Here is a 23,464-nt window from a genome sequence, read left to right on the forward strand (position 1 = left end):
ACCAGAATATCAAGATGGCCTCCAAGCGCAAGGCAGCGGCCATGGCGCCAGCGCCTGCGGTCGAAGAGTCAGTCGACCCAGCGGATGAGTTGATGTTTCTTTGCTTGGGAGGAGGCAATGAAGTTGGCAGATCCTGTCACATCATTCAGTACAAAGGAAAGACTGTTATGGTACGTCGTGCCCCGTTTATTGGACACCGACAGCAACTAATCTGCTACAGTTGGATGCAGGACAACATGCAGGCTATGAGGGTCTTGCATCTCTTCCATTTTACGACGACTTTGACCTTAGCACAGTTGATGTTCTCTTGATCAGCCAGTAAGTGCATTCCATACCTGATCAAACTTCGGGCGGTGGAGGCATACACTTTCATCATATCTACATCCTAGTTCGGTGGATGTCTGCTATTTTGTCGCTCAATTATGTATACAAGTATCAATACAAAACGCTTTTATAACACCGCAGACACCCACATATCTTGATTCTGTGATGATGACCTGCAATCGAGAACATGTTTGTACATAGCATATGCTCCACCCCCTACCTCAATGTTACGCTTGCTATCTGGACTTGAGCTGATGTCTAATAGTTTCCACGTTGACCATGCAGCTTCATTGCCTTATGTTTTGGCAAAGACCAATTTCAAAGGAAGAGTCTTCATGACGCATCCTACCAAAGCTATCTACAAATGGCTCATCCAGGATAGCATCAGAGTTGGTGGTGCCTCTTCGGACTCCAAGGGCCAGCCAGTATACACAGAAGCAGACCATCTCTCTACGTTTCCTATGATTGAGGCGATTGACTACCACACTACCCATACAATCTCTTCAATCCGGATCACTCCCTACCCAGCTGGTCATGTCTTGGGAGCCGCCATGTTTCTGATCGAAATCGCTGGGCTCAAGATATTCTTTACCGGAGACTACTCTCGAGAGGACGATCGACATTTGGTGTCTGCTGAGGTACCTAAAGGAGTCAAAATAGATGTCTTAATCACCGAATCGACCTACGGCATTGCCGCGCACGTTCCTCGAGTGGAGCGAGAGCAGCAGCTCATGAAGTCTATCACAAGTATCTTGAACCGGGGTGGTCGTGTTCTGATGCCGGTCTTCGCTCTCGGCCGAGCCCAGGAACTTCTTCTGATCCTGGACGAATACTGGGCTCTCCATCCTGAGTTCCAAAAGATTCCCATATACTACGCCAGTAACTTGGCACGAAAGTGTATGCTTGTCTATCAAACCTACGTCGGTGCTATGAACGAGAATATCAAACGGCTTTTCCGGGAGAGAATGGCAGAAGCAGAGGCAAGCTCAGATACCGCTGCTAAGGGTGGACCCTGGGACTTCAAGTACATCAGATCCTTAAAGAATCTGGATCGTTTCGACGATGTGGGACGCTGTGTCATGCTGGCTAGTCCAGGTATGCTGCAAAACGGTGTGAGTAGAGAGTTGTTGGAGAGATGGGCTCCGAGTGAGAAGAATGGTGTGGTTATCACTGGCTACAGTGTTGAAGGCACCATGGCGAAGCAGATCATGCAAGAGCCAGATCAGATCCAAGCTATCATGTCGCGGAATACCGGTGGTGCACGAAGAGGTCCAGATCTATCAGAGTCCGAGAAAGTTATGATACCTCGGCGGTGCAGCGTTCAGGAATTCTCATTTGCAGCACATGTTGACGGTATCGAGAATCGAGAATTCATCGAAGAGGTCGCAGCTCCGGTTGTGGTCAGTAAATGTGGCCCCAAGTCAAAGGGACACTCACTGACGCTCAATAGATTCTTGTCCACGGTGAAGTACATAATATGATGCGCCTCAAGTCGAAGTTACTTTCTCTCAACGCCGACAAGACAAACAAGGTCAAGGTCTTCAGTCCGCGAAACTGCGAGGAGCTTCGAATCCCTTTCAAAGCAGTCAAGACAGCGAGGGTGGTTGGAAAGCTGGCATCTATTCCTGCCCCAGCAGCCAATAGTAACCAGTCACAACTCATGACTGGAGTCATAGTACAGAACGACTTTAAGATGTCTCTGATGGCACCAGAAGACTTGAGAGAGTACGCAGGCTTAACAACGACGATAATCACTTGCAAGCAGCGCATGACTCTCAGTGCTGCGGGTATTGAGCTGATAAAATGGGCTTTGGAGGGTACCTTTGGATGTATCGAGGAGCTTCCCGAGAGTAAGAATAAGGCCAACGGTGATACGCATATGAAAGGATCTTCCGAGGATGCGGATGAAGAAATCTCGAGTCGGACCACGGCGTATCTTGTTATGGGCTGCATTATTGTTCGACACCGAAACAACGGGGAGGTAGAGCTGGAATGGGAGGGGAACATGCTCAATGACGGTATTGCTGATGCAGTCATGGCTGTGTTGTTTTCCGTGGAGAGCAGTCCAGCTGCCGTGAAACGTAACCATTGCTTCCCGTTTTTGCAAGGTTCCACAGCTAACATCACCAGAATCATCCAGCAAGCACTCTCATACTCATGACCCTCCAGCTCGCAACCCGCACTCCAAACTGTCTCCTACTGAACGACTAGAGCGCCTCTTCATGTTCTTGGAAGCACAATTCGGAGCCGAGAATGTCAGCCCAATCGCCGCACCTAGGATCAATGCAGCTGCGAGATCCCCATCAACGATCAAGGAGGACGAGGAAGCACCCGAGGGCTCAGAAGAAGAAGAGACAGAGCTAGAAGCCCTTCAGCGCAAAGAGATTGAGAGGTTGCATAAGATTGGAATTCCTGTTCCGGGAGTCGAGATCAAGGTCAACAACGCTGTCGCTAAGGTCTGGCTTGAGGATCTGGAGGTTGAAGGCGCGAGTAGGGTGCTTTGCGAGAGAGTACGTACCGTGGTTGAGAGGGCAGTTGAGGTTACAGCTCCATTGTGGATGTAGACTGGACATATGTCGGAGTATTGCTCTTCTTATGCTTTCGGCGTGGGGAGGCTCTGGGCAGAGATAGATCCGTTTAATTTCCTCCTATGCCCCTGATGGGTGCATAAAAGATTGAGATACCAAACCGATCTTCAAACCCGGCAAAGGATTTATTAGTTACTGATGAATTGGCCGGCTCGGGATGTACCATCACCATTTTTCATCCAAGCAAGCAAAGTAAATAGCCTAATTTCGAATGCGCTTCACTATTGACTCTTGATCCTGTCCTACATAACTCGTTGAAATGTAGCCCCGGGTATCACAAGGTATTATAGGCAACGAAGTCGTGTTTCCCCATATTCTACTTCCCTTTAGAATTAAAGAGCCCAGTCCCAATATAAATACTATCGTTACACACATGCTTTGATCTCCGGCACTCGCCACCTTCTCCAGCCGCCAAGCCATCCCCGGATTTCATCCCTAATCGTCGGTTTCCTTAAATTTTAATTCGAAAGAATTGACCGACTTGCTGTAGCAAGTCGGCACCACCAAGGCGGGACACCCAGCAAGGCGGGACAGTAAAATTTGCTCCTTTTTAATAAATAAAAAATCAACCAACTATTATATAATAATTATCTTTGTATAAAAAGATGCGCCGTATTGAGTTTGATACTAATCAATTAATCGAATTTTAATTCCAAGTTGTTATTCCTTTATTGTGTTGAGTTAAAGTAATAAAAATTGTACTTTTGATCATTTTTTTTCGATTTTACTATTGAGTATATATCAGAATTGCCGCGTATATATTAGAATAAGCGAGGAACACGAAAATCGGACTTTTATTTAAACCTATTAAAAGAATACGTGCATCACTACCAACTTTTATTTAATAATTAATAACTTTAGTAATATAATATATTAAATCATTTATTTTCGATCTATGTGACGTTTTTTTGAATTAAGGTTATAGTTATTAAGATATTTGCAATAAACAAGTAAATTTGAATTATTTGGGACAGTTTTTAACTATTTTTTCATTACATTTCAATGTATTAGATTCCCACAAATAAATGGATTTTTATAATTTTAATTCACGTTTGTAAAGAAAAATTTGCTAAGCATATAAAGATTTTTTTAAAATTTTTCATAATAATAGTTGTTGTTTAATAAGTGGTATACCGTTACTGTCCCGCCTTGCTGGGTGTCCCGCCTTGGTGGTGCCGACCTGGCGCAGCCAGGTCGGGATTTTTTACAAATTAAATTCAAGGTAACCGACGATTACTGCAATGATCCTGCGTTTAAAATTCGCTAAAGTGTAAATATGCCCTGTGCTGTCCGATCCGCACCCTACCCCCGAAGCCTATTAGCACCATCACTGTTGTTGCTGCAGTGCCAGGTCACCCATCTTCTCTCAAAACCAGCCCTCTCTCTCCCCTCTATTCCTCTCTACAAGCCTGTCCATTTCTCCTACATACCCTATTCACACAATCCATACCATAAACAAACAAACAAACAAACAAACAAGGAAACTCTTTTTCGAAACCCACAAAGCCAATTCCGCGAGTTGACGAAACCTTCATTCACTATGCATTCCCCCATGTCGACCAACTGACAGCAGGAGCAGCTATACCTGTGCGTCCTCGCCACGCTCTCCATCACTATCATGCTGTTGACCGGCATGCATCTCGACACCTGATCCCCGCCCGGCAGATCGGGCGATACCGCGCAGTGGACTGCGATTCGTACGCGTCGGATGCGCTGCAGTGTGTCGGATCAGGACGAGGATCTTGGTGTGTTCTATGCGGGGAAGGAGGATTTGCTCTAGCCGGCGCATGGGGAACGAGGAAGGGGGGTAATGAACATCTATGAGTTTATGGGAACTTTGGGGTGGGGAATGGATAATGGGTACGTTTGGGTTGGCGTGAGTTCTGGCATGGAGTTTGAGGATGGAGTTTGGAATTGGAATTGGGCGGAGGCATTCTTGGGAAGGAGAAGTTTGAGTTGAGGGCTTTCAAATATGGATGAGGGAGAGTCCTGCTCATTTGATATCGGTGGAGGCAATGATTTGAACGCAACATGACTGCAAAGAGAATAGGGACAAGAAATGAAGATCTGATAGTAAAGGTGATATCGGATCTGCGTATTCCTTGAGCGAAGGGTTCTCGAGGGGGAAAATGATGCGCAAAAGTATATTATGTCCTATCCAGCTTGCACCTCTCTGAACATTTGTTGACCCCTCTCTCTCTCTCCAGCGTATGAGCTACTCGTACTACAAGAAGATGAGCGGTTCTTCGAGGGTTATATGTAGATATAGCTATGCTATTCTTGAGCAGCAACACATATATAGCTACAAAGGCGATTCCAAGCAAGCAAGCAAACCATCCACACGCACTCCTTGTCGATTCCTATCTAACTTCTTACAACGAAGACTTGGGATGATAGCTAGACCTGAGTAGTGGCTAGCAGCATCCACCTGCCGCTCTCAAAAAACATCAAGCAAATCACCGCAAAAGAGAATGTCCCGTCCGGCTTCGCACGTCAGGGGACTGGGCAGCCATTAGGTGGGACAGGTCCAGGAGCCCATCGAGTGAATCCCGAAGCTCAAGCACAGCAATCAGATCTATCAGGGCCATTACTGATATTCGGGGAGAGGGTTCCGAAGATACTGTAATGACGAGCTGGATTGAAATACCTTTCAAGCAGATCATATCATCCATAAAAACAATTAGAATATTACGCCCGGATGATGTCAGATGCAATACCCAGAAGCCATGTCATATTCAAACCTCAGCATATTTCACGCAGACCTGTATTGGTCATGAACGATTGTAGTTTTGGTACGCGTTTTCATATTCAGACTATAGACAAAATGCCAAGTCCCAGAGTGATCGAGTCACCCACATCAATCCAGCACCATCGAATCGACATCCAGCATGATCAGAAGATCCAGCACAGTCGGATTACGCAGAAGGGGCTTGAGTATAGCCGGGTTGGATCATATACTCACGACTCTTGTCTGCACAAGCATCCCAACCTGTCTTCACTTGACCCTTATTGACTTCCAGATAGACAAAGACTGGGAGGGAGAACGACCAGAATAGAATGTATATGAGGACCTTCCAGAAGTTGTACCTACTGTTGGACCAATCGACGAGGATGTACGCACCGGTCATCAGAGCTATTTCGGACGTGTCAGCTTTCATCGGCGTGTCTTCAAGATTGAGGGAACCTACTGAAGATGGGCATGAGGAATGGCATTAATATAATTGGGATGTGGTCGCAAGATTCCCATACCGGGCCGCCGCCTACAGGGATAAATTGGTGGCTGAGGGGTTCCCAGCGGACAGGGCCGTTGGGGGTTTCTTTAACGCTAGATCGGGCAGAGAGAAAATTCCCAACGGGACTCAATCCACGAATACCCAACACCTTCTTGCCATTCTCGACAATAAAAGTTGTAACAGTGTCCACTTTGATAACTTTCGCGCCTTTCTTCGCATGTTCGCTCAAGTACTTGGCCCAGTTGGAATGTGCGGGAATAGCTAAGCTACTAACGACAGGGGCTTGAGTATTGATTGTAAAGGCGGCAGATGTTGAAACAGTGGTAGTACCTTGCGAATCAGCAGTTGAGGTGAGCCCGGATGTATACGTGCAAGGAACCTCGACCGCGTCGTTGGAGCCTACTATCAATGAAGTCAGTAGAAGTCATAGTATTTTGTCATTTCAAAGGGAATACGTACAGTAGCAAAGACCGGTAATAGTGCTGTAAGACGCAGAGTCAGATACGTAAACGGTCGAGGTCCGAGGAAGGCCAGTGACAGTTACCACCACGGTTGTGGTTGGTAGAGCGGACGTGGAAGAGATGGTGGGCGAAGCTGGGAGAGTCGAGGTGAAGGTGACAAGAGTTGGTAGAGCGGACGTGGAAGAGATGGTGGGCGAAGCTGGGAGAGTCGAGGTGAAGGTGACAAGAAATGGCGGGGCGTGGTTGACAATCATGGTGCTGTACCAGAAGGATGGCGCCAGGGTGCAAGAAGAAGATGAAGTGACCGGTGGAGTCAAGGCCTCAATGCTGCTACCACCGATGATAGTAGCATAGCTTAAGAGGAAGGCGAGCAAGAAAAAGATCTTGAGGACCGACATCTTAGCTGTAAGGTAGCGATGTCAGTAAACTGCAGATCGATCTGAACTTTGTAAGTTCATCTGCGCGTCGATCTACGCACCGGGAGAAAGGAGAATACGTACCCAAGGACTGAGAGTTGTATGGTGTGTTTGATTGACGTGAGGTGCAGAGTGGGTTAACAAGCGCGATAAACGTTCTTGTTATGTTGAGAGATGGTTGTTGAGGAGAGATGGTCGAGGGGGTTAAGTCGGAGTCTATAGACTTCCAATACCGAAATATCAGGCTGCCAGGCTAGCGCCAGCGAGCCCGCGCCCCCACCCACAACTCCCGGCCATCTTCTGTAAATCTGTTGATCTTCATGGTGACAGGGTGGAACTGATGTCTTGCCTTATCCACGGAGATGAGCACAAAGGCAGCCAGCCTATAGTAGGCCTAGGCAAAATCCAAAGTTGGATACTCCGCCGACATAGAATCTTTAAGACAGATCTTTCAACTATAAGATAGCATGGACGCGGAGTGATTATCTTGTCCATGCATAAGGACTAGGCTCCTCCGGTTCACCACAGGGCTGTTTAATCTCACGACACAAATCTCTTTTATGATACCTGGTCTGTTGGCAGTATCAGGAATTCATCCTTTGAGATTTCATTCCCTTTAGTTCTGCATCTAGATAGAGAACTGGGCTGTGCAAATCAGAGAAGGAGACGTTTTTTAATTTCCTGTCACTCTTTGCTTGCTGATGACCAGCCTCAAGCTTTTAAGACCTGTCAAGGGATAGAGGTATTAAAAATTGCGCATAGCTGTGCAATATGTCTATAGCATCAGGTAGTAGACAGAGCCTATTTTTTCTGCAAGCATTGCCTACAGGGAGAAGGACTTCAGGATGGGTGGAGTATTTGTGACAGGTAGCTTCCCATCCTGTTTGCTCACTTGTGCTGATCCTTATGCCACCTGTTATCAAGCCTGAGGGGGCCTTCAAGCAGCAATTTGGTACTATTATGAAAGGTCAGGGCAAACAAGCTTCATCACGGAAAAGAACAACTAATGCTCTTCGGGCACGCTATCTCCTGCAGCGTGGCATAGAACAATCCCAGATCCTTTCTAGAAACAACAATTTGGTTGAAAAGGAATGCATGCTTCAAGCTAAGTCAGCACTATAGCATGACAATAGTCTATAGTCACCCACGGTAAAGAGTGGTACTACTCTGCTAGGCGGTCTGGATAGCCGGACTCAAGAGGAAGTCCAAGAGAGCAGCGTTGTTGAGATTCAAAAAAGAGTACGCATAGTACCAAAAAAACACACAGCTATGATATATGCATAAAAAGCTTGGAAGAAGAAAAACAGCACAAATATGTTTCTGCTCGACACGGGACAATGCCTGTTCATGCATAGCAAAGAGCTAGAGGTTTTCTCATATAAGATAACCCAAAAACATGACAGAGAGGATTTCCTACCTGTAGAGCTTCTGTTATCGTCTAATCGGATTCGATGTCCTGATGTTATCCTGTACTCCAGCTAGCATCCCTTAACCGAGGGACTAAGTAGCTGAATGCTTGAGTTTGAACAGAGCGGCCAAAAGATCACACTCTCTGTAGTAATCATGCGGATACTTCAGCTGAGAGTCTAGCATGGCTCTGACTTACAGGTGTTCAGCTATTCTCCAGCAGAGCGTAGCTTCTAGGCACTGCGCTCTTAAAACCAATGGCAGTAAAGAAGGCTTGACTGCTTCCACGTTAGGCACGCCCTGATTCTCAAAGCCACTACCAATTTTCAGACATTGAAGCAATCTTCATTACTTTCCCACCGGTAAATGACTTGGGTGATGAGCAATGTGGACATCGGGTGTTGTTGCTTGTGACGATTGATATCGTGTCACCATTTTCTCGAAAGGCGCTGTCCAGTGAAGTGCAGCACTTAAATTCCAAATATTCTGTTAGTATGCCACAGATAAGAGAGAACTCAGTATCTGAGTTGTCATAACGAAGCTGACTTGTCAAGTTTCCTGTTCTCATGCTGAGGGTTGGGAGGTTAAGGTTGGGTTAAGTCCAAGTAGAAAGAATTGTGAGAGAGTTGTTAGATGCTAAGAGGCCAATTGCCTCTATCCGAGGGGTAGAATAGGCCTCGATGTCCTCATTGTCTTCTCACAGCTCTTTAATGATTGTCGTTCGGAGTTCGGGGATCGTAGATGAGGTTGAATTTACCTTTTGGCTGAAAGAGGTCTATCCGGCTTGGCGCTGCATTCCGATACGAACCCCCATCTGCCGCTAAAATCAAACTCAACTTCATTACTTCTCCTCATACAACCTGTACGCATACTCTGATTTCAACAACTCTTGAGATGGCCTGGCCATATCCGTGAAAAAGCAGTGTTTTGAACATCATCAATTCACATCTAAGCAGCTATCTGTGGGCCTACCAGGCGACCTTAGAGCATCCACTCAAATACCAGGGCACTTCCCCGTTTACCTTTTCATTGAACCCAAACTTGTAGATTCAATGTATCTCCGCATATCCGTACAACGCTACAGCATACCTCACAAGAATGGCAGCCCCGAAGGCCGGCCCTGCGGAGAGCAGCATAGTGGCCACGGTGCAAGTTGAAGGGACCGAGTACCCTCTGGTTGAAATCCGCTCTACAGGAGATATCCTTCTAGATGTTACCTTCAAAAACACGTCAGAATGTACGAAATCGATCCCCAAAGACACTCTCCGGAGTCTGCGGACCAAGAAGCTTCCCATACCATCCCCGCGCATTTTATACCGAGTCAAGATGGAGACGATCAAGAAGTACTCTGAGTACTTTCAGATACTGTTCAAACCCATCTTCGCAGAGGGCCTAGCAGTTACGAAGGCATTGGCAGACCTTCAAGCGGCTGGTCTGGATCCTACCAATATTGAGGCGGATAAGCTTCCTCGTGTCAATATTGTCGATGAAGATAGTATCACGAAGACGTTTGGGAGGGAGGTTATATTCAGGGATATGCTACGCATAGTCCATGGGAATGTACGTTGTACAGTCAATTGAATATTACAGAGTTCTGATTATCCAAGGATTATCTCACGTCTCCGTTCAATACGCAGTGTCTCACGGTTCTCGTGCTCATGGCAGACCGATACAACTTTACCTCTCCCGTCACTCGGCATATGCAAAAGACCTTGAATGCACACAAGTATCCAGTTGGGCTTGATAAGAACGGTGAAGAGGTCTTGAGGCAAAAGGTCTTGATACAATTCCACACCGATCATGGGATGAGATTCACTGGGTCGACGAAAGAGTTGATACTGCGTGGATCTCTACGTTGGACGGATACCGCTGAGACTAGCAACGAGTTTCGGGCTCCTTGGTGGGACTTACCATACGGATTAGAAGGTTGGCCCTATGCGTTGAGTCTATGCTACGATTCTGACAAATACCCAGGGGAGCTGGCATATCGTCGTGCTTGCGTTCTACGTACCATTGCTTCGATTCAAGACCAGTTCCTGCAGATCTACAGCTCGAAAGAAAGGCAATGCAAGTTGGGGTACGATACAAGTTCAAGTTGTGATTCCTTCCAGTGAGTAGATCTCGAAGACAGTCTCATTCCCGGAACAGTCCACGGAATTAGGATATATGGCCACGAGTGTTATACGTCACTGGCCGGACAGATTTGGGCACATAAAACTAAAACTTGCATTTCAAGTCTTTTCTGAACGAAGACTTCGGGCTTTCCAGCTGTCCATGGGTGTTTCCTCTGAGGGGAATATTGCCCAGATATTTATCGGCTTGTTACAGCTGTCACCCATCCACTACGTATTGGATAGTCTATGCCAGTGAAAACAGAAACTGAATTTCAATATTCTAGACTAGGAGAGATGATCAAATTCCTCACCAAAAAAGATCTCCTATCTCTCGTCTCCTTCCAAGCCGCCTCTCCGTACGATGCCGACTACATCTGGCCTGAGGCTTACATCGGCGACATCGAACTCCTGATCAACACCCTCCGGCAATGCCCGCAATACCAAATTGATAGCAACCACGGCCACTGCGGCCTCCGCACCAAGATCCTCCCCGCCCTAGACTTTATCCGCACCTGCATCGACACTGGTCTCGGCATCCGCCTTTCACGGTCCAAATCCGGAGGCCCTCTGTTCGAATCGTGGATTCCCCCTCAAGAAGTGAAGAAGAAGGCTGTTTGGGTGGGGAGCGAGAACGAGGAGGTCGATGTTGCGGGGGAGAAGCCAAAGGTATGGAATTTTGGGCAGCAAGGGCGCGTGAACATGGGGCTGGGTGCGGGTGGGGAGGTGGACAGGAGCCCAAGGGGGCTTTTCACGAGCGAGAAGTGGAATTGGGTGACGGAGCAGGACAGTAACCCTAGGGCGGTGCTTGGGGGCTCGTTCATGACGAGTATCATGCGGTAGCCGTCTTCTTGACTATAGCGAAGCATGAAAATAGCAGAATGGTTGATGCATCATAGACCCGTCTCGGTAGTTTTTCCTCCAAGCTGCTGGTACCAATTATCTTCAGCGGCTCTCGCTTTCTCTCGTGGTGCTATTGGTTTCCCGCCCATTCAAGAGAAGCACAATTTCGCAGTCTGTATCCCCTTCGCATCGTATAACTGTAGTGCGTGGAAAATTTGGACATCCTACAGTTTTATCCGAGAACTCGCCGTTCCCATAACTATCCGTTAGGTACTCTAGGAAAGGGGGGTAGAAAGGGGGGTAGAAAGGGCAAAGGCCAGCGTGTACTACTCACATTATTGCAGTACGAGTGCTATAGAGAGCATTCTTCAGAGAATCAAGAGAACAAACAGCCTGGAATCTTTGGTGTTCGGTTTTATATCGACAGGAAGAGCAAAACCTAACGTCAATCCTTTCCGTCAACGTTTATGGAGTTAGGCCTAGGTCTGTTTATATATCCAGAAAAATACAATCTCCAATTCTTCCTATTCAATCCGATGCTTCTGTCGCATTAGATCTACTCCACACAGCAAGCAGGCTCGTAAAAGTCACTACCAGTTACCTATTCCTGTGGTGCAATCCCGTAATTCACTCACCCCTTCGCTTCTCCCTTCTCTCTTCCCACACACACACCCAAAAAAAAATTGTCTGCTGTATATATGCCAACTCTGCCCCAACTCCCATCAACTGCGAGGAATGGCATGGTGGTTTAGTGGCTATGAGCCGCTGGCCGCTTCCGAGTACACCTGTTGATACCAACGAAAAACCTATTCAGTTAGGTTTGTAGACTGGAACCCCGTACCATCATACCTACTTATGAATTGGGTTTCCAGTTGATTTTTGCTAAAATTCTGTATCTTTTTTGTATTTTCGTTTTTGGTGGGGTGAGGGGAGGGTGGTATTCTTTTATATTTTGTCTGATCCACTATCTCCGATCCCACATCTATTTAGGTAGGTATCCACCAGAAGGAGGGGAAGCTTTGACGTCCAATCCCTAGAGCCACACAGTCACCCATTCCCGGTAGACAGACCAGACCACTTAACACGACAACTGCCAGCGTGGATGCTTAACCCAACATCAGATTCTCGCTATGGCCGTTCGATTTTCTGATGGTGATTGCAGGACAAGACCAACATAAGCTCTTTAGATTTCATGGCATGCATCTTGCCTCTTGCCGCTTGCATCTTGCCTCTTGCCTCTTGCCTCTTGCTTGCATCTTGCATCTTGCATCTTGCATCTCTACGGAGTAACCTGTCCCTGGAGACCGTAAGTCATGTGACACGGGAAGACCCTTGTTCGGGTGCGGGTGTTGGCACATCAGGTTGCGTCAATTGCGTCAATTTCCCCACCACAAGCGCGGATTGCTCAAGGTGAAGCTGAAGGAAGCTCAAGGAACAGAAAGGAGTGGGTAGAGCAGATCCGAGTGGTGTTTGCCTACGTGAGGGCCGTAAAATACCGGTGGGCAGGTAATAAGCTGGCGGGTGTACGGTTCAGGATGGATTAATGGCACCGTGGCTAGATACAGACAGGCAGATCATGAACGATCATGGGAATTCTACAATTATCCAGCTCTTTCCGTCTCTTCTCTTCTCTTCACTTCTCTCTTCTACTGTGACATCAACGTGGAGGGGTGCAAAGCCCAGGTGGGGCGGGGCAGAACTTTTTTTTCCTGGGCGGTGAGCTGAGAGGGCCGGCATACACAAGAATGTCAACAAACACCTCTTATCACAAAATTGCTTTCTCATCTCGCAAGATAGGTAGGAATAGGATTTGGAGAAGCCAGGCAGCTGTAGAGGAATCGTCTCGACCGTTCGTGATATTGCTAGAAGTTTGTGACAGCGGAATTCCCGCAAATGAAGTCCATAGAAGGCACTGGAAGTGGCCGGCTCTCTGGGGAACATTCGAGAATCGCAGGAAGAAGCTAAGCGAATCAAGCGCGGCCCGCCGTATAAGAAATCTCGCTGCCCTCCACCCTCCTCTTCTTCTCTCTTCATACCACAACATCACACTCTCAAGTCTTCGCACCACACACCTGCAAAGCATCTCCGAATTCCTGACTCTCATACACTTCTCTCTTCTCTCTTCTATACACACACTCACACCGCCATCATGGGTCCCGCAATCGGTAACTACCCCTCCATCCGCTGTCTCCAGGACGAGGCTCTTGCTAACACAATACCTGCAATAGGAATCGATCTTGGTACCACCTACTCCTGCGTGGGTATCTTCAGAGATGACCGTATTGAAATTATTGCCAACGACCAGGGCAACCGCACAACTCCTTCCTTCGTCGCCTTCACGGATACCGAACGTTTGATTGGAGATGCAGCAAAGAACCAAGTCGCCATGAACCCGCATAACACAGTCTTCGACGCAAAGCGCCTCATCGGACGCAAGTTCGCTGATGCTGAGGTTCAGGCTGATATGAAGCACTTCCCTTTCTCCGTCATCGACCGTGCTGGCAAGCCCGTCGTTGAGGTTGAGTTCAAGGGTGAGAAGAAGCAGTTCACACCCGAGGAGATTTCGTCCATGATCTTGGTCAAGATGCGCGAGACCGCCGAGTCGTACTTAGGAGGAACCGTCAACAACGCTGTCGTCACAGTCCCTGCGTACTTCACCGACTCGCAACGTCAAGCTACCAAGGACGCTGGCCTGATCGCCGGCCTCAACGTTCTTCGCATCATCAACGAGCCTACCGCAGCTGCCATTGCCTACGGTCTTGACAAGAAGGTCGAGGGCGAGCGCAACGTTCTCATCTTCGATTTGGGTGGAGGAACTTTCGATGTTTCTCTGCTTACCATTGAGGAGGGTATCTTCGAGGTCAAGTCTACCGCCGGTGATACTCACTTGGGAGGTGAGGACTTTGACAACCGATTGGTTAACCACTTCGTGCAAGAATTCAAACGCAAAAATAAGAAGGGTGAGTACATTTAATTTTTAAACCTCTTCTCATTTTCTTTCGACAATGTCCTATGTAGGATTTGTGACATTTAAATGTCCAATGTCCCGAGCTAGGATTCGCGACAATGAGAATCCGACAACGTCGGATTCAATCCGGGCAGGTTTCAACCTCCCCTCTCAACCTATCTCCACACAATCGGGTACCTTGGATAGTATGAGCAGTTGCTAACGTTTTTCCACCCAGACCTGTCCACCAACGCCCGTGCCCTCCGTCGTCTACGCACTGCTTGCGAGCGTGCGAAGCGTACTCTTTCTTCTTCCGCCCAGACCTCCATCGAAATCGACTCGTTGTTCGAGGGTATTGACTACTACACATCCATCACCCGTGCTCGATTCGAGGAGCTCTGTCAGGACCTCTTCCGTTCTACCACCACCCCAGTTGACCGTGTCCTCGCCGATGCCAAGATTGACAAGTCCAAGGTCCACGAGATTGTCCTTGTCGGTGGTTCTACCCGTATCCCCCGTATTCAGAAGTTGATCACCGATTACTTCAACGGAAAGGAGCCCAACAAGTCCATCAACCCCGATGAGGCTGTTGCCTACGGTGCTGCCGTCCAGGCTGCGATTCTCTCCGGTGACACTTCCTCCAAGTCCACCAACGAGATCCTCCTCCTCGATGTTGCGCCATTGTCCCTTGGTATTGAGACTGCCGGTGGCCAGATGACCAAGCTCATCCCCAGAAACACTACCATCCCCACGAAGAAGAGCGAAGTCTTCTCTACCTTCTCCGACAACCAACCCGGTGTCCTCATCCAAGTATACGAGGGTGAGCGTCAACGCACCAAGGTTAGTGGTTATCTAATAGCATGTTCCTGATTTTCGTGTTGCTAACATCATAACCCAGGACAACAACCTTTTGGGCAAGTTTGAGCTCACTGGTATCCCCCCTGCGCCTCGTGGTGTTCCCCAGATCGAGGTTACTTTCGATCTTGATGCCAACGGAATCATGAACGTCTCTGCTCTTGAGAAGGGTACTGGAAAGTCCAACAAGATTGTCATCACCAACGACAAGGGCCGTCTTTCCAAGGAGGACATCGAGCGCATGTTGTCCGAGGCTGAGAAGTACAAGGCTGAGGATGAGGCCGAAGCTGGACGCATCGGCGCCAAGAACGGTCTTGAGTCGTACGCTTACTCCCTCCGAAATACTCTCTCTGACTCCAAGGTCGACGAGAAGCTTGACGCTGCCGACAAGGAGAAACTCAAGGCTGAGATTGACAAGACCGTCGCATGGTTGGATGACTCTCAACAAGCCACCAAGGAGGAGTACGAGGAACACCAGAAGGAACTCGAGGCCGTGGCCAACCCCATCATGATGAAATTCTACGGAGCTGGTGGCGAGGGAGGTGGTATGCCAGGTGGCATGCCAGGCGGTCCAGGAGGATTCCCAGGTGCCGGAGGCCCCGGTGCAACACATGATGATGGACCGACTGTGGAAGAGGTTGACTAGATTGCTTCTCACGAATCTCTTTGGTTGTTTTTCACTTTGGGCATCATGTCATGGAGACAAAATCGCACATGGCGCGGTGTCTAGCGGGCTTCTTTTATGGTTAGACTTGTTGCGGGTTTGCGTTTCTTTTCTGCGACCAATACACTGGAAAAACTGGTGGGTGCTGCATAATGAATATCTTCGCTGGTAGCTACACGGAGGTAGCATAAAATTGAAAAGTCCTAAATTTACTTGTCTTCTTTGAGCGTGGTACAACGAGATCTTTGCCTCTCCCCATCCCATCTGCCACGAACAATGTGAGATGGTGATATGATTGCTTCCCCTAGCCTTTCCCCCTGGCAATCATGGAATCTCTCCCCCCGAGCCCTTGGGCATCTTCTTTCTTGACTGGTTGTTCCTTACACCAGCGACGAAGGGCAGGTAAATACGCTACTAGCGATAAAAAGCAAGGCATAATCGTCTGATGTCTTGGGATAGCAGATAAGGTAAGGGTTGGTTGGCATGTCACAAAGACCAACAGTACGGTAGTCAGTCAATTGGGACAGATCATGGCGGGGGAGGGGGGTTCCATCTAGTATGGTGATGCAATACAAAAAAAAAAAAAAAAAAAAAAAAAAAAAAAAGAGAAACACCAGTAGAGTAGTCTAGGTACATCCTGCCCCTGAATATCCGAATCAAATTATCAGCGCCAGATACATTGCCCTCTCCGTATATCAGGCGAAGCTTGCGAAGGGATAGATCGAAATCCAACTGTTGCCCGATCACCTACCCTACACTAAACACACTTCTGTTGAAACGGTCATTTTTTCGACCCGTCTAAAAGTAGTACGGAGTAAAACGTTTGACGTTGAGTATATATATAGCCGTTGGTGGCGATTTCCCCACTACTCCGTACGTAGGATGTCATTGAAGATCATCTGTCTTGGAAACTTTGAAGATCGTCAGTCTTCGAAACGCCTTTTCCTGTATAGAACCTACCTATCTCCTATCCGGAGATCGCTTGTACTATTTAAAGACAGGTTTCAAGAGACTACTCTCAAGTGAATGCCGCTTTGTATCGTGATTTATTTTTTTCCTTTTTTTCATGCGGTCTATACAATTAGCTTATACAATTCTAACGATTGCTAGAAACCTTACTGTTGCTCAATCATTATCGGCCACTACGGTATTGTTGGTCCTAACTTTGGTCACATTTTTTTTCTTTCGAGTAGCTCCTCTTAGCGCGATAGCAGACCTTTTTATCTCTAACGAAGCTCTCGATGCTTTGCTGATTTCGAAAGATGGCGTATTTGAGGACCTTGGATTCGGACTTGAGTGTCGATACAGATCCTTTTTGCAGGCCTCGCAAGAAAAGCCCCAATCGGTCAAAGGCTGGAATCAATTCCGCAGGCTGCGCGCTTCTCAAGATACGACTACCAACCAACCTATACACGAGCGGTAGGAATGAAAGTGTCCTACTAGCGAGAAATCGTATGTGCGATACATATGCTCTCTCAAGGATAACGGGTGTCCGTGACCTTATTCGCTATCTTATTATTTTAACGTTAATTCGCGATTTATTAACAAATTGACTTTGCGAATAGCTTCAGTTCGGCCTTTACGATTGGCTAAGCTTTTTTACTTTAAGGCCAACTTCAGGGGCTAGCGTACACAAGAATTCCTGAGACTAAAAAGTCTCAGGTGTTAAGTAAGACATGCGAAAACATACTCTGCTAATGTCGAGGCATGGGAAACTATCGGCGACTGACGTTGGGACGGTCCTGGGGATGGACGGCTTTTTCAAATTTCCATTGGGGACGGTTTTATTCCAAATCAACACTACGGCCATAGGAGAGCCAGAGTCGAGCGGTCTGAGGTCCTGAGACAAAGCACATCAGATACAGTGGTCAGGTCAACATCTGGTGGCTGTTTTTGCGTTTTATTTTGGGAATAAGTTTCGGACCAGACCGACGCACCTACCGTCCGTTTGATCCCCATACTTAAATCTCGCCTTCTCCGCAACCCTTTTTGACAACCCCGAAAGTAAACCAACCTGTCCCTTATCAACTCTTCCACAGCTCACTACCATCAACGCCAGCGAAGGAAACACACCGAGCAAAGCAGCCCTCCATCACTACCCATCACTACCCATCATCCAACCATGTCTATCAAATCCGTCCACCCTGTCACCAAGACCCCTTACGCCCAGCGGGCAGAAACCGCTCAGCACCCGCTCTCCTCGTACCTGCTCCGCCTCATGGCTCTCAAGCGCTCCAACCTCTGCCTCAGCGCCGATGTTTCCACGACGAACCAGCTGCTCAGTCTCGCCAATGCCGTCGGGCCCTCCATCGTCGTCCTGAAGACACACTACGACCTCGTCGCGAACTGGGACTACCACCCGACGAGCGGCACGGGTGCACGCCTTGCACGTCTCGCACGCAAGCACGGCTTCCTCATCTTCGAGGACCGCAAGTTCGGGGACATCGGCCACACCGTGCAGCTGCAGTACACGGAGGGCACGGCCAAGATCATCGAGTGGGCTCACATCACCAATGTGAACATGGTGCCCGGGAAGGCGGCCGTGGACGCCCTGTCCGACGCGGCGGTGCGCTGGAAGGAGCGCAAGCGCTACGAGGTCAAGACGGACATCTCGGCCGGCGCGCCGGATCCCGAGGGCATGGATTCGGACGGCGAGGAGAACGATACCGTCACCCCCATGACGGACGAGGGCCTGCAGTACGCCGCTACGGTGGGCCGCAAGGCGAGCATCGTGTCCGTCACGACGGTGTCGCAGCACTTTGAGCCGGCCAACTCCCCGAGGACGTACGAGGGCTTTGCGGCGGAAGACCAGGTGCTGGAGGGTATCGAGGAGGCGCCTATGGATCGGGGCTTGCTGATCCTGGCGCAGATGAGCTCGCAGGGCAATTTCATGACCAAGGAGTACACGGATGCTTGTGTGGAGAGCGCGAGGGAACACAAGGGCTTCGTGATGGGCTTCATCTCGCAGGAGAGTCTGAACACGGAGAAGGGAGATGCTTTTATAACTATGACCCCCGGCTGCCAGCTGCCGTCCGATTTCGAGGACGACGATGCAGAAGTCAAGGGCGATGGGATGGGGCAGCAGTACAACACTCCGCAGAAGCTGATTGGCACGATGGGTAACGACATTGTGATTGTGGGCCGGGGGATTATCAAAGCCGACGACCCTGTCCGCGAGGCGGAGCGGTATAGGAAGAAGGCCTGGCAGGCATACGAGGAGAGAATCGCGGCCTGAACTTATGCGTTATGGGAAATGTCATGGAACGGAAACTGAATGGGAGCTTTGGAGTTTTTGTCGGGCAACGGAGGAAGCCATCGCGGCAATTCTCCATGAAATGGAACGAGCGAGCAATCGGGAACGGATACCCTGGAAGGAAGGGCCAAAAGTGGTTGCCTTTTACCTCTTTTGAACATATCAGATATTGCAAGGATCCATGTCTGACCAGGCTTGGGGTTTTTAGATATGCAGGTGCATCTATCTGTATCTTTTAAACTGCGAAGGATAGAAGAATGGTAAATAGAGGATTGAACTTCCAACTCTCTTCTCTGTAAGCGAACGAATGCTCTTCCTATGGAATGGGCGGGGCAGGTGGCTGGAGGGTTTATATGGTCTATAGCAGAAGTCCAAAGTCTGTAAGTGATACTACACTTAAGCGGATTAAACAGCTGACTCCAGGGCATATACACACACACCGGTACAGATTCGCAGGCTCGCACAGCGAGAAGACATACCAATGCCGGTACCCAAAGTACACCGTCTCCATCCTCTCACCAAGATACCAACCAACAGTATTGTCCATCGTTATCATCATCATCATCATCATCATTACTACTCGTGGTAATACTACCCACCACCCAAGAATTGCCCAAAGATAGCTAGCTAGCTACCTACTTACCTACCTAGGCAAGACGCGTCCGCCCTTATACACACACCTCTGTCAACTTATCAACACCTCGGTGAGATAGCAATAACAAATCCAAGAGCATATTTCCAGATCCAGACCCAGACCCAGTCCCAGACTAACAACAGCTCCGTTCTGTCATGGTGTCCAAATCCAAATCCAAATCCAGATTCAAAAAAAAAAAAAAAAAAAAACCTTACCTTCCTTACCCACCTACCTACTCCAATACACCTCCTACCCACCCACTTCAATAAAAGATAGATAGGAACCTAATGAATCAAGCATAGCAGAAACCCCCCCCCCCCTCTCCCCCAAAAAAAAGAATGGCAGGAATTTTAAATCCCTTGGTCGTAAAAGCGTTTTTTTTTAGTGGGGGGGGGGGGGGGGGGGAATCCGGTCCGTACTTCTCCAATTGGCGAAGAAAGCTAGAGTACGGATGCGTGTAGTACCGGTAGCTAGGCTGCTTCAAGCTTCACCAGCCATCACAGTCCATAAACCTCTCCCCTTTCTTCCTTCTTATCTTGAAGGGCTTCTGCGAAACCTTCGGCAAGGAGGAAGGAGAGAAGGAAAGGAGAGAAGGAAAGAATGAAAGAAGGGAAGAAAGAAAGAAAGATGAGCAAGCAAAAGGGGATAAATACGAAATACATAAACAAAGTAGAATGAATGTGGTGAGTGGGTGGGTACCTACTAGTCAACTACAACCGAAACCGGGAACATCCGTTATTTTCTACCGCTTCAAGGGAATCATTAATCAGCTCATGTACCGTCGTCGAGAGTCGAGAGGCTTTCGAGTCGGAAAAGCAGGTTGTCGACCATCTGATTTTTAATTCGTAAAATTGAGCTGGGTATACATGAAATCGTCCTATCTTCACCGGGTATCATCTCACCCCCCCTGCCCAACATATACGTCGCCCCTCGCTCTTAATACTCATCCATGAGCACCTTCTTCAATCCCGCCATCTCCTTCTCCCACGCCTCAATCTTCACCTGACTAGCCGCCAGCTTCCCTAACAGATACTGCACCCTTGGTCCCACCTCGCGCGGCTGCTTCGGCAGCGTGCCAATCAGAGCCAGCTCAGTCTCGTACTTGTCCAGGCTTTTCGTCTCGATCTTCGTCAGCTCGGTGAGAATCGCGAGGTCGAGGCGGCTTTTCAGCACTCTGTCTTCGGCCAAGATCTTGAAGGCTGCTTCGTAGATGGGCTTTCCAGCTTTCACGGTCTGCGGGCGCCCTTTGTAGGATTTGATGGTAATTAGTTCCGCGGCGGAGAGGGCTTCGAGGACGCTCTCTCCATTTGAGGCAAATGCATTCAAGGAGGAAGTGAATGTGTTACTGAGCAGAACTTCGTTGTAGCGCAGGCTGTCGTTTTCGGCGAGGCTTTTAATGAGGTACCAGGCTTGTTCTGGGGACCACTTTCGCTCAGCCTTGTCGACGGTCAGGAGGTACATCTTCATGATCTCGGAAGCGCTTTGCTCGATCATTTCGGCGATGGCACGTTTTGGTGTTTGCCCGGTTTTGAGCCTTCGAGCAAGGAACTCCAGATCGGTGAGTCTGCCGCCGACTGCTGCGATAGCCCCATCTAGCTCATCAAGGTCGTGATAGCGTTGACGTGGAGTCAGCTTTACAGAAGTACCGGATGGGTCATTCTGGTCCGAGTCCAGATGGGTGATCACAAATCGCTTAGCAACTTCAGGTGTGATATCGCCTAAAGCAAGCTGGCGAAAAACTCTGTCCGGTAGAGCTTTGCTGAGCGATTTCGAGTAGGAGATATCGTTGGTGAGGAAGATGACGTGTGCAATATTGGCAGTTGTAAGACCCGCAGCCCATTCCGAGATCTTGTCGTACACCACACTACTCTCCTCGTTCTTGTGCAGAAAGTTGTCGATTACAACGGCCGGTCTGCATTCAGGATGTGCTTCGAGCCAGTCGTCGTCCGCCAAAGTAGCGTCCTTGTCGTCCTTGTGTCGATTCTGGAGAGCTACCTGCTTCAGAGCAATTGCTGTATTCTGCCAAATTTTGCTTAGTTGGGCGTCTAGAGTCTCACTAAATCCAGACTTGACACCTATAGTGCCCTGAGCGGCAAGGTCGACCAGACTGCTGAGACTGTTCATCCAGGAGAAGACGGGTCGGTAACCCACTGAAGCTGCGGCAGCAGAGATCGTTGCACTGTCGCCTCGAGCTTCTTGAATGGGCTTGCAGTCGATCAGGACGGTGTTCTTCCGACCTTTCAAAGCTTGGTCCAAGATCAGCTCCTTCTTACCTGAGCCTCTTGGTCCTTGCACAACGATGAACGTATCTGCTGTCTCCATGAGCCAAGTCTGCAATTGATCGATGATCTGTTTCCTGTCTCCCCAAAGAACATCAAGACTAGCTTCTTCAGCTCTGTGGCTGCGGAAAGTGAAGATATCCGTCGCCTGACTCTTGAACCACTGGTATACCCTGCTATCCTTTAAATCGAAAGAATGCTCGATGTGTGCCTTGATAAAGAACGTCCGAATAGGATCGAAGATCGCGACAGTGATCGTGGCAACAAGCGCAGCAAAAGCTGGGATAACGATCCTGGGATGGCTCATGAGCCAATCCCAGATCCAGTGAGCTTTCCTCCTCTGCTCAAAAGAGAGACGGAGCTGCGTACCAGCTGCACCACCTCCTTCAGTCTCCAATACCTTCAGCCCATGCATACAATTCCTAGCCATGATAGCATGTCTCAACCTTGCAAAGTCTAAATATGCGTATTTTGGGAGGATCTTGGAATCCGATGGTTGAGGACTTATCTCCGCCAGCTTTCCGTATTTTCGGAACAGACTGTACAGTGTCTCTTGCGACAACTCGGCCGCCTCTCCCCCAGGACTCGTGGGTACGAATTCCACCTTCATTCTAGAGCTCGGGAAGCGGTATAGATCCTCCAACCACGGCTTCCCCACTACCAGGTTTGCACGGATTCGTCTGAAAGGATTGAACCACGGTTTTACAGGCTTCTCTCTTAGATATTGCCGAACGAGGCCTTCAACCTCTTTTGCAGTGATCCCATCCGGATACGAGAATTTGACAAATGCACCGCCATCTTTAAGTCGTGGGAGGATCTCTGTAACTTTCATGGGGACCGAGCTTGGAATAGCTCGTTTGACGAGAGCCACTGGTTCGAAAGTTCCGAGGCTGGAAGTGTTAAAGCGAGTCAGGAGCTCGGGGAGACTTTGTTCGGACTTCCATGGCAATCGCAGGGCCCAGTTCAGCTTCAAAGGGAAAATGTCTAAAGGTATTAGCTTGAATCTGTCAATGAGCAAAAAGACTTACTATCGAAGAACAGGATGCCTTCATTAGATCCAGCGGCGATATGCCCTGTTTGATCCTCTCCAGTATCCGTACTCTCCCTTCGGACCCCTCCTGTAAACTTCGCATCCTTTCTTAGCCCTGTTCTGGGCGTGAACCCAGCATTGTAGAAATCGCGTCGGACGGGTTTCTGCGACCTTAAGCCATGGATACTGGTCGGGTTGAAGTAGATGCGCCGTGAAGACTGCATTTTCACATTGATTCACTGCTGTGGTAGCAGATACATTTTGATGTTCCCGAGGATTGTTTGAATGTCCCAAGGAGCCACAGGAAAGAGGTACAAGACAATAAAGCTGCCTTGGATATCCTGCTGAGAGAGCGGAGACGTCATAAGGCTGAACCAAGCATTCTTGGCAGGGCGAGAAGCTATCCCCGGCCTCGTCTC

General features: G+C 48.7%; 6 protein-coding genes across 6 annotated transcripts; 4 read left to right on the forward strand and 2 right to left on the reverse strand.

Annotated features, from left to right (window-relative positions):
- Positions 1-14: 14 nt before the first annotated feature.
- On the forward strand, positions 15-2,888 carry L3040_002497 (uncharacterized protein; the record flags this gene model as incomplete). The annotated part of the gene is made up of 5 exons (XM_007289597.2): positions 15-170; positions 221-318; positions 590-1,724; positions 1,775-2,405; positions 2,455-2,888. The coding sequence occupies 5 exons, from the start codon at positions 15-17 to the stop codon at positions 2,886-2,888; spliced, it is 2,454 nt and encodes an 817-aa protein (XP_007289659.2).
- Positions 2,889-5,827: 2,939 nt separating this feature from the next.
- On the reverse strand, positions 5,828-7,004 carry L3040_002498 (uncharacterized protein; the record flags this gene model as incomplete). Its single annotated transcript, XM_007289596.2, has 3 exons — positions 5,828-6,045; positions 6,101-6,547; positions 6,605-7,004. The coding sequence occupies 3 exons, from the start codon at positions 7,002-7,004 to the stop codon at positions 5,828-5,830; spliced, it is 1,065 nt and encodes a 354-aa protein (XP_007289658.2).
- A 2,523-nt stretch (positions 7,005-9,527) lies between these two features.
- On the forward strand, positions 9,528-11,383 carry L3040_002499 (uncharacterized protein; the record flags this gene model as incomplete). Its single annotated transcript, XM_007289595.2, has 4 exons — positions 9,528-9,989; positions 10,037-10,355; positions 10,404-10,539; positions 10,828-11,383. 4 exons carry the CDS (start codon positions 9,528-9,530, stop codon positions 11,381-11,383), a joined length of 1,473 nt encoding a protein of 490 aa, XP_007289657.2.
- Positions 11,384-13,532: 2,149 nt separating this feature from the next.
- On the forward strand, positions 13,533-15,831 carry L3040_002500 (uncharacterized protein; the record flags this gene model as incomplete). The annotated part of the gene is made up of 5 exons (XM_066155578.1): positions 13,533-13,548; positions 13,612-13,623; positions 13,789-14,343; positions 14,569-15,170; positions 15,229-15,831. The coding sequence occupies 5 exons, from the start codon at positions 13,533-13,535 to the stop codon at positions 15,829-15,831; spliced, it is 1,788 nt and encodes a 595-aa protein (XP_066012568.1).
- A 2,140-nt stretch (positions 15,832-17,971) lies between these two features.
- Positions 17,972-19,084, forward strand: L3040_002501 (uncharacterized protein; the record flags this gene model as incomplete). Its single annotated transcript, XM_007289593.2, has 1 exon — positions 17,972-19,084. The coding sequence occupies one exon, from the start codon at positions 17,972-17,974 to the stop codon at positions 19,082-19,084; it is 1,113 nt and encodes a 370-aa protein (XP_007289655.1).
- Positions 19,085-20,672: 1,588 nt separating this feature from the next.
- Positions 20,673-23,269, reverse strand: L3040_002502 (uncharacterized protein; the record flags this gene model as incomplete). Its single annotated transcript, XM_007289592.2, has 2 exons — positions 20,673-22,999; positions 23,044-23,269. The coding sequence occupies 2 exons, from the start codon at positions 23,267-23,269 to the stop codon at positions 20,673-20,675; spliced, it is 2,553 nt and encodes an 850-aa protein (XP_007289654.2).
- Positions 23,270-23,464: the final 195 nt, after the last annotated feature.

The sequence above is a fragment of the Drepanopeziza brunnea genome, assembly GCF_022702325.1.
Source record: "Drepanopeziza brunnea f. sp. 'multigermtubi' strain 214-2 chromosome Unknown ctg3, whole genome shotgun sequence".
In the NCBI taxonomy this organism is placed as follows: domain Eukaryota; kingdom Fungi; phylum Ascomycota; class Leotiomycetes; order Helotiales; family Drepanopezizaceae; genus Drepanopeziza; species Drepanopeziza brunnea.